The 10,552-nt window shown below is 41.1% G+C and overlaps 1 protein-coding gene across 1 annotated transcript; it reads right to left on the bottom strand.

The window, feature by feature from the left end:
* Positions 1 to 529: 529 nt before the first annotated feature.
* LOC120109413 (Protein prenylyltransferase superfamily protein) lies at positions 530 to 1,937 on the bottom strand. The gene has a single exon (XM_039123173.3). The coding sequence runs from the start codon at positions 1,774 to 1,776 to the stop codon at positions 772 to 774; it is 1,005 nt and encodes a 334-aa protein (XP_038979101.2). The 5' UTR covers positions 1,777 to 1,937; the 3' UTR covers positions 530 to 771.
* Positions 1,938 to 10,552: the final 8,615 nt, after the last annotated feature.

Raw genomic sequence — 10,552 nt, 5'->3', positions numbered from 1 at the left:
ACTGTGCTAGCCTAGCTCCATCTTCTAAATGCTGCCAATGGAGTTTGCCTCATTAATGGCAGTGAAACAAGTCTGGCCTCCCAGAACAAGGAAAATGAGCTGCTCAACTTGGATGGGAAAAGAAAGGTGAGAAAAAAACACAACCTAATGCTCCTCACATCTGTACAGAAATCTTTAACAAACTCTTTCTAGGAAAGCCACAAAACCAGATGTAGAAGAAAAATACACTGACAATGGATATTATTACCAGATGGAGAACAAAAGAAATCACTTACACTTACAGTCAAGTTAAGATTTTGATCAGTTTTGAAAGAATGCAATAGTACACCTCTAATCGAATACTATAGCGACTATTAAATGTCAAAAATGAACATTGCCCTGTAATGTTAAAGTCATGCAGTTTCAGATTAACTGAACTTGGTGTTCAGAATCATTCATCACATATCAGACATTGTGTCGAGACAGTTGCACCACACCTCCATTGCTAATTTAACTTCAAGCACAATCGAAACAGAAGGCCAAAGAAGAATTCGAAGCCCAAATGATTCATCATGTATTGAATTCACCATCACAGGGCAAAATAAGAGTAATATCTTTCAGAACAGAGTTACTGAATTATTATATCCTATATAGCCCTTACAGCATGCACGCTGCAAAATTTTTGAAACAATGTGGCATCATCGTACAACAATTTCTCAAGCAGGAGAAGCTCACCTCTCTCCAATTATTCCATCTTTTTGATTTCTCGGCATGCCAAAAGAAAATATAACTTCAAATCTCAGAGTCTCCAGTCCCGAAGAGCTTCACCCTCGACAGAGGCGACTGCAAGTAGGCATCCACTTCAAACTTCTTTGGCGAAAGCTCATGATACTTTGAGAACTTCTCCCTTGCCTCCTTGTTCCGATCCAACAAGCTATAAATCACCCCCTGGCAAAAGTACGGCCTGTAGTCCTTAGGGTCCTGCCGGGCCAACTCCTCATAGGTTGATAGAGCCTCATCAACATTCTTCTGCAAGAATTGTATCTGGGCCATGATCAGACGCACGTCCCTCGCCGCTTTCTCCTTCTGCTCGGCCCTCGCAAGATCCAGAGCCCTCTCCAGCCGTTCAATCACCGCATTCCCCTCGCCACACCGGTCCATGAGCACCGCGTTCTCAAAGAGGGCCTCAAAGGAGAGAGGATCGACTGCAAGGATCTCCTCGAAGAGCCTCCGGGACTCGGTGGCCTCCCCCATCTCGTTGAGGAGCCGGGCAGCGAGGAACTTCCACTCGGTTTCAACAGGCTGCGCAGCCATCAAACGTTTGAGGATCTCCAGGGCCTCGGAGTCCTCTCCCTCCTCGAGTTTCTTGTAGAGGGTGGTCCGGAGGGCGCCCACTGCCTCGGAGTTGGATTCCAGATATTGGGAGAGCGTGGAGGAGTCGTTTTCTGTCTCGACTTCAGTGGCCTCGGTTCTCTCCTCGGTCGCCAGCGGAGTGGAGTGTTCGGCCCTTGCCGGCGGCGGCGCGGAGAACTTGCCGGCGAGGAGCGCCGTCGTGGTGGCGGCGAGGACGAGCGCGCAGGAGGCGGCGGAGCCGATGGTTCGGGCGAGGGGATTCGGAGGGCCGGAACTGGATGAAGCCCTAACCCTGGAATCCCAGGAAACCCTAGATTTGGAGAGAAACGGAGCCTGGAAACGGAGGGCTTTGGGAGGGGTGGAGGGTTTGAAGGTAGAGCGGAAAGTGGAAAAGAGGAATCCCTCGGCGTGCATGGAGGTTGTGGCTCCGGTAAGGGAATCCATGGCCGGCTTTTGGGGCGAGCTAGGTTTAGGGTTAGGGTTAGGATTTGGGGAGGGCTTTAGAATCTTGGATGGTCTTTAGGACGTGGGGAGGCGAGAAGGGAAGAGCGAAGGGAACAAGGAGTTGTACCAAAAAAAAAAAAAAAAAAGGGAACAAGGAGCGCATCACGAGAATGTTCCAGATTTTGGAGTTAATTACGGGAAGGGAAGAGGGGGAATTTGGTAAATAAAAGCAGAATGATTGGGGAGGTTTGCAATATATAATTTGAACTTGAAGGGGTTAGGTGAGACCGAATGCATCGGAAACCACTTAGGCGAGGATTTTGAGGGCCGAGCAACCTCGTGGTCAGCGGCAGGAATGATTTTCTTTTTCTTTTTTTTGTTTATTTTCGTTTTATTTTCATCTAGTCGTTTCGTTTGTGGACTACAGATGACTTTATGAAGCCCGAAGGAAGGCATGTTCATTTTGTTTTCCGACTTTTTAATCCGTTTATTTTATTCTTCCGGTGCCGCCTGGATAGCAAGCAGACCTAATCATGGGCCAGATGGCCGCCCAGCCAGCCCAGCCCATCCGGAATGTACACCAGAAATAGACCCATGAAAGAGACTTACGCAAAAAAGAGTAGACCCCATCTAAAAACCAAGCCAGACCTGAAAAATAAAAAAACTAGTTCATCGCCACCCAGATTATACATTTGTTTTATATGTTAATTATATTAAATAATTATATATTACAATGAGATAATAATATATCATATTGTACTTAGCCTATAATATTTGGGAGGGGAGAAGAGTAAACTGGATCCGGTGGATGGGCTCTTCAAGATTGGGCTGCCCTGGACAAAAATGTAAGTCCAATATTCGAATAGGGTCAGACCTAGGCACAGGCATTGGACCTAACTACTACCATAGAGCCCAGCCTGGCCTAGCTCGTTCTTTGATCAAGTCTACTCGATAGACCCTTTCTAAGATGATGATGATGATGATGATAGCAATATAGAAAATATTGTTTAAGTAATTAAGTTACTAGTATGAATTTTTGAACTACAAAATAAGTATGTACAATTATGTAAACTCTAATTTTAAGAAGGAAATAATCAAATGCTATAGATCAACCTAATAAATATTCGGATCAATAAGCATCTAAACATTTGTCCCAACCATAGTTAGTGAGTTTAGAAATGAGTATGACAAATGTTACATGTAGCAACAGTTATAATCGATATAGAAAATTGCACACAATTCAACAAAATTAGTAAAGTTTTTTATATATTTATTATAAAAAATAAAAAATATATGTCACAAAGTTTAACAAAGCATGCTTTTTAAAATTTAAAATAAATGAAGTATGTTTGGTTATAGCTTCATGTATGTTGGTTATTGTAGATTTTTTTTTTATTAGAAAACAATTTTGGATTTAGAAGATTTCAAATTAAAGAATGAAACTTGAGCAAGAGTGTTACATGGGAAGATAAATCACGTGGAGAAATTTGCAAGGCAATGGACCAAGGAGTGTGGGAAAGATGAAATTTGGAGCATATATATTTTTCTTTCACATCCCTTATCATCCAGATGGGATCCTATGGCGGTTTTACAAGAATGTAACCTATGTTCCTTAGGATATGCTTGGCACTTGTTTTTATGGGTTTGTTTTATCCCGAAACCCTCTTCAAGAGGAAATATGTTTAGGGAGATCAATGGTTTCGATGTAAAATATGCGGGCAATACATTTCCAAAAGAAAATTAAAAAAAGCAATGCTTATGCATGTAAGCCATAGGAATGGGCTGACATGGCTACCAATGTCACATTGCTGCACCAATGTTTCATGCTGAGATACGCCTCGTTCGATGCGACGTTCGCAACGGAATTCGAACGGGACGTCGTTCATCGTATGAACGCACCTCGGATCGTAGAATTCAAAAAAATTTCTGGATCCAAATCCAGAAGATCTTTGAACTCATTAGGGAGGGGAGATTAGGATCTGAGGAGGATTGATTAAGATTTATAAAACTGAAACAAAAATCAAAAGTTTTAGATTTGAAGATCTCATCTTCAAAAATTCTGCAGGTGTAGAATACCGCAGCCTGATGATCTATTTTAGGTTCCTGTTTGAGCCACACAATTGTCCGGCCTCTACAGGTATCCACACGAGGATTTAATCATCTGAGATAAAGTCTTACCGGAGTACTAGCTTCTTGCAAAGACCTCTCATGACTATCAAAAGAGATGGAAGAAATTCTGCAACATACCTCTTTGAAGAAGAACGCTTTCTTCTTCAACCTTGCTCGCAATTAAGGAAGAAGAGGAGGTAACCTTGCACGTGAATCTTCCTAACCCTGATGCTGTGGAAGAAGAGGAAGAAGAAGCCCTCTTTCAGCCATGGACAAGGAGGAAAGGAAGAAGCTTGACGTGGGAGGAAGAACTCTTTCTCCCTTGGGCTGAATGGATCTCTCTTCCTTGATCCTTCTTCTTCTTTGCTTTCCAACACCTTGGAGGAAGAAGAAAGGGGTCTCCTTTTGCTGCCGTGGGAAGGGAAGAGGAAAAAAGGCGTAGAGAGGAAGAGGAGAGAATTAATTCATAACGTCTCCCTTGCTACCCTTTTATGGATTGGGTTTAGGGCTTCTCCTAATCTTATTAGGAGTATGGGACTATAACCCATCCTTGGATTAATGCCAAGTGTCCAATCCTTGTGCTCATAGATGCATGACATGTGTCCACTTAATTAATTGATTAATTTCTTAATTACATTAGGACTCCTAATCTCATTAGAAGAATTAATTGATTTGGGAGCATGCATCCTACAACGCCATGTGGAGTTTAAAGTCCGCATAGTGTGAACACGACTTAAGTCATATTCATCCTACGATGACATGTGGTCTTTAAAATCTACACAAACCTTGGTTTAATCAAATTGACCCAATTATGAACCCAAATCAATTTGGATCGAACCCAATTCGATTTGGTTCATTAAATCAGCCCAATTGCAATCCAATTGCAATCAATTCCTCTTAATTCGTCTTCCATTAACTCACTAACACTTAATGGATTAATTCAATCACCAATCATATTGATGATTGATTTCTATTGTGATTCCAAATCACAATTATGATAGTCTGACTAATTAAATTCTCTATGTGTGTGACCTCGTAGGTTCTATTCTGACTGGTAGTGAGACATATTGAGATCTCTATCTCAATATCACTGAAACTCCTTTCAGAGGGCTGAAACGATTTCAGTTCTACTCTCAGAGTTCACTAATCACCAAGTGAATGTCTTCGAGTCTCACAATCCACCAGTGATACCTAGCAGTATGTGGTGGCAACCCAACAGAATGGAATGTCTGAACCTCTAGGTGCAGTTAGCGTATGATATAGTCACTCTATCATGGATCCCGACGTGACGGAGGTTGTGTATATCTCGTCAAACCCCATCATCCGTCATATGTCAAATTTATACGACTTCCAGTTCGAGATATGGAAAACTCTTTTTCCAAAATATCTGGCTAGAAATTTATCGAACTCAGTCTCATAAATCACATAGGATCACTCCTAATCTATCAAGATTGATAGATCCCATCTAGATGCAACCCTATTCCAAAATGAACCTACTGTAGCCAATTCGCACTACAAGGACCCGAATGGCTAGGGCCCAAGTTCATATGCTCGTCAAACTTCAGCAACCTCACAGTGAATAGCTGAGGCATCGCAGGTCAAAGGACCAGTCATATAACTGCAGCATAAGTAGTCACTGACGAGTGGATAGATATCCATGTGACTACTTTCTTTGGTCACACTCAGTATCTTGTTCTCTAACAAGTACTCGCATAATCACTCCAGTGTCTCTACACTGTGGACTCGAGACTCATCCATCTGACTAAGTGATTTGTGCACTAATCTCAGCGGATCGATCACCGTCCCTCGTGATGGATCCATCGATCAGGAGCATTTGGAAATTAATCCCTAATGACACATGCCTCAAATTCTCAACTCCTTGAGAATATGTGTCATCATCTATTAATTTCTTGGATGATTCATGGACACATACAAACATGAATGAAAAACAAATTGCCCAATCTTATTTATCAATAAGTGTCAAATTACAAATTTATGCCTCGGATTACAAATATGCGTCAACCATGTTGGCTTTTAGGGCATACTTCTAACAATCTCCCACTTGCACTAAAGCCAATTAGACATGTATTTAGGTCCCATTTTTTCAAGATGGACTTCTAATTTCTTCTGACTCAGCTGCTTAGTGAATGGGTCCGCCATGTTATCAGTGGAGTCTACTCTCTGCACCTCTACATATTTCTTTTCGAGGTAGTCGCGAATTAGATGAAATCGCCGCTCTATGTGCTTGGACTTCTGGTGAGACCTCGGCTCCTTAGCTAGTGCTATGGCGTCGTTGTTGTCGCAGAAAAGGGTTATGGCATCTGATGACATGACTCCTAGTTCTTTGACAAACTTTTTGTACCAGAATGCTTTCTTCGCAGCATTCGATGCAGAAATATACTCTGCTTCCATGGTAGAATCTGCAATAATCGGTTGCTTGGAACTCTTCCAATTTACCGATCCTCCATTCCATAAGAATACATATCCTGATGTAGACTTTCTATCATCAGGGTCAGTCATGAAGTCTGAATTAGTATATCCTTCTACCTTTAACTCTGTGCCTCCTCCAAAGACCAAAAATATATCCTTAGTCCTTCTCAAATACTTAAGGATATTTTTCACAGCTATCCAGTGCTCCTCGCCTGGATTTGACTGATATCTGCTCGTGACAATGACAGTATGTGCTATATCAGGTCGAGTACATAGCATGGCATACATGAGGCTCCCTATTGCCGATGCATAAGGGATCCTACTCATGCGCTGAATCTCTTCAGATATTTTGGGACACATCTTTTTGGAGAGATTTATCCCATGCCTTAGGGGTAATAATCACCTTTTAGAGTTTTTCATGCTGAACCTCTTCAGCACTTTCTTTATATACATTTTCTGTGATAGGCCAAGCATCCTCTTAGATCTATTTTTATAGACCTTAATTCCCAAAATATAAGATGCTTCACCTTGGTCTTTTATGGAGAATTTCTTAGACAACCATAATTTGACCGATGTGAGCATGGAAATATCATTCCCAATCAGGAGTATATCATCCACGTACAATACGAGGAATACTATAGGCCTACCACTGATCTTTTTGTACACACATGGTTCCTTTTCGTTCTTGATGAAATCAAACGATTTGATCACATCATCGAAATGAGTGTTCCAACTCCGAGATGCTTGCTTTAGTCCATAAATGGATCTTTGTAGCTTGCAAACCTTGTGATCACCATCACTGGAAGTGAAACCCTAAGGCTGTTCCATATAGATATCTTCCTCAAGATATCCATTAAGGAATGTAGTTTTTACATCCATCTGCCATATCTCATAATCATGATAAGCTGCAATGGCAAGCAAAGTTCGAATGGACTTCAGCATGGCTACCGGTGAAAAGGTATCCTGATAGTCAATGCCTTCGCGCTGACTATAATCTTTTGCCACCAACCTTGCCTTATAGGTCTCTACCTTGCTATCCGAACCCATTTTTCTTTTGTAGATCCATTTACACCCAATAGGTACTATACCTTCAGGCGGATCTACTAAGGTCCATACTTGGTTGGAATGCATGGAGTCTATTTCTGACTTCATCGCATCCATTCATTTTTCAGAGTTGATGTCTAACATCGCTTCGTTGTAGGTCTTGGGATCATCACTATGATCTCTTTCTTCCATAAGGAACTCTTCCTCTATTTCTTCTGTAAGCATACCTAAGTATCTTTCAGGAGGATGGGAGATCCTACTGGATCTACAAAGTGGGCGAGGTTCTTCATGTATTGGCTTAATGTGAATAGGTTCACTAGGCTCCATTGCTCGATGCTCTTCAGAGACTTTCTCTTCGAGCTCAATTTTTCTTCCACTGCCTCTATCAAAGATAAACTGTTTTTCCAAGAAGATGGCATTGTTAGGATCTAGCACATGCCGCTGAAAATTCAAAAAAAATTCAGATATGCAGCAGAAAGACATGTGCATATCCCGTTCATCGCATGAACGTATTTTAAAACCATTTATAGATTGATCAGGATTAAATTCTTAATAAATTATTTTAAAATCATGATTAAGAAGATCATATCTTCACCTTGTGCGGATAGATGGTCTCCGCAAATCTGATTTACGTGGTACTTAATGAGGGTTCAATGGAAGCCGCACACGCGTCCGGCCTCTACAGGTATCCACACGAAGTACTGACTCGATCGAAGCCTTTGGATCTCACTGGGGTGCTAGCTCCCTTGCAGAGATAGCTATGGATGGCTGAAGTCCTCTCCTTTGAATCAACCTTTGATTGGCTTGAGAGGAGGAAGAAGAAGGAAGAACCAAGGAAGAAGAAAAACAAGGTTCTATGCAGCCTTTTTCTTTTTCTTCCTTTTGAAACCAAGATGAAGAAGGAAGAGGGCGTCCTAAGCTTTTCTTTTTCTTCTCTTGATTGTGGCTCAAAGGAGGAAGATGGAGGAGGGTGCTCACGGCTGGAATGAGGAGAAAAACATGAACCTTGGCCAAAATCCCATGCTCCCTTTTTGAAATATTAAGAGATAAAGATGAGCTCCTATTTTTTAGGAGCTCATCCTTATCTCATTTTTCATGCCACCTAGGAGGGGCATGCGCCCCTCCTTTTTCTCCCACGCAATGCCCAAGAGGAGGGGCGTAAGCCCCTCCCTCAAGTCCATATTAATCTGCCTTTTAATCTAATTAAAGGGTATTTTAATTTGGGTGCATTGCATGAGTCAAATCCTAGTCAAAATAGGATTTGTATGAACCCATTTCAATTTCCTCCTTATCCTAATCTAATTAGGATTTAATTGAACCATGACTCTATTGAACTCTTCAATCCTAATCCAATTAGAAATTATTTAATTAATTAGATTAAAATTAAAATTAATTAGGACTTAAGAAAATTCTAATCTAATTAGAACTTGTCCAAATTTTAGCCCTAAGATAATTAGGACTTTAGAAATCCTATTTCAAGTAGGACTCTAATTTAATTTGAAATCCTAATCCAATTAGGACTCCATGAATCCCACTCCAAGTAGGACTCATGATCAAGTCCAATTAATTAAATCTAATTAATTAAATTAAATTGCAATCCGATTGCGATTGTTCCTTCTTCTAACCACTAACTCTTAGCGGGTTAACCATTTATCAATCTAATTGATCATATGTGATTCTTAATCACAATTCAACTATCGGATCGGTCAATACTTCTAATGTGTGTGACCCCATAGGTTCCATTCTGACTGGTAGTGAGATATATTGTGATCTCTATCACAATATCATTAAAAACTCCTTTCAATGGGTTGAAACAATTCCAACTCAACTCACCAGGGATTATCGACCATCGAGATGATCCCTGTGAGTCTCACCATCCACCAGTGACACCTAGCAGTATGTAGTGGCTACCCAGCAGAATAGAAGTGATGAACCACTAGGTGCAGTTATCGTATGATACAGTCCTTCTATCGCGGATCCCTACAGGCCGGAGGTCAAGGATAACTCGTCAAACCCCGTCGTCTGTCATATGTCTAGATTTATTCAACTTGAGTTCGATAGTGGAAAACTCTTTCTCCACTTTATATTACTACCCTGGCCAAGGTCTTAGAACTCAGTCTAATAAATCACATAGGATCACTCCTCTTCTATCAAGGTCGATAGATTCCATGTAAGTACATACCCTACTCCTACAGTGAACTTACTGCAGCCAATCTACACTACAAGGACCCATATGGCTAAAGACCATATATACGTGTAGTCAAACTACAATAACCTCACTGTGAGTAGCCGAAGCACCGCAGGTCAAAGGACCAGTCATACTACTGCAACATCAAGTAAGTCACTAATGAGTGGATAGACATCCAAGTGACTTCTTGTCTTGGTCACGCTCAGTACCCTTATTCTCTAACAAGCACCTGCACTATCACTTCAGTATCCCTACATTGTGGACTCGAGTCTCGTCCATCCAAAAGGAAAGTGATCTGTGCACTGATCGGATCGATCACCATCCTTGTGATGATCCATTGATCAGGAGCATTTAGAAATTAATCACCAATGATACATGGCTCAAATTCTCAACTCTTGAGAATATGTATCATCATCTTATTAATTCCTTGGATGATTCATTGATACATAAACAATATGAATGAAAAGATGCCCATTTATTATTCAATAATAATAAAGTCAAGTATAAATTTATGTTCCAGAATTAATAATGTGTCCGCCAGATTGGCTTCTAGGGCATACATCTAACAATCTCCCACTTGCACTAAAGCCAATTAGACATATATCTAAGTCCCATCTTCTCAAGATGGGCTTCTGTCTTCTGCTGATTTAACTGCTTAGTGAGCGGGTCCGTCACGTTGTCCGTGGAGTCTACTCTCTGCACCTCGACATATTTCTTCTCGAGGTATTCGCGTATGAGGTGAAAGCGCCGCTCTATGTGCTTGGACTTCTGATGAGACCTTGGTGTTCGTCCGATTCCTGTCTACCTAAAAATATGCTAGACAGATCGTTGTTAGAACCGACGAACAAAAGTAAAATTTAAATTTTACTCTTACCTTTCCTACTTGAAGAATAGTGGTTGTAAGAGGTCGATCCACAGGGAGGCGATTGGAGTTGCATAAAAATTAGAACGTTCACTCGGATTCGAAATCGATTTTTGAATAACAAAAGAAAAACATTATGTCGG

Source organism: Phoenix dactylifera, chromosome 3 (assembly GCF_051530095.1).
Source record: "Phoenix dactylifera cultivar Ajwa chromosome 3, Ajwa_hap1_PhDact_Kaust_v1.1, whole genome shotgun sequence".
Lineage (NCBI taxonomy): Eukaryota > Viridiplantae > Streptophyta > Magnoliopsida > Arecales > Arecaceae > Phoenix > Phoenix dactylifera.
This window is presented reverse-complemented; position numbering and strand designations above follow the sequence as displayed.

Excerpts from the sequence above, each read along its gene's own strand:
- LOC120109413 (XM_039123173.3), bottom strand. The coding sequence starts at position 1,776 with ATGGATTCCCTTACCGGAGCCACAACCTCCATGCACGCCGAGGGATTC.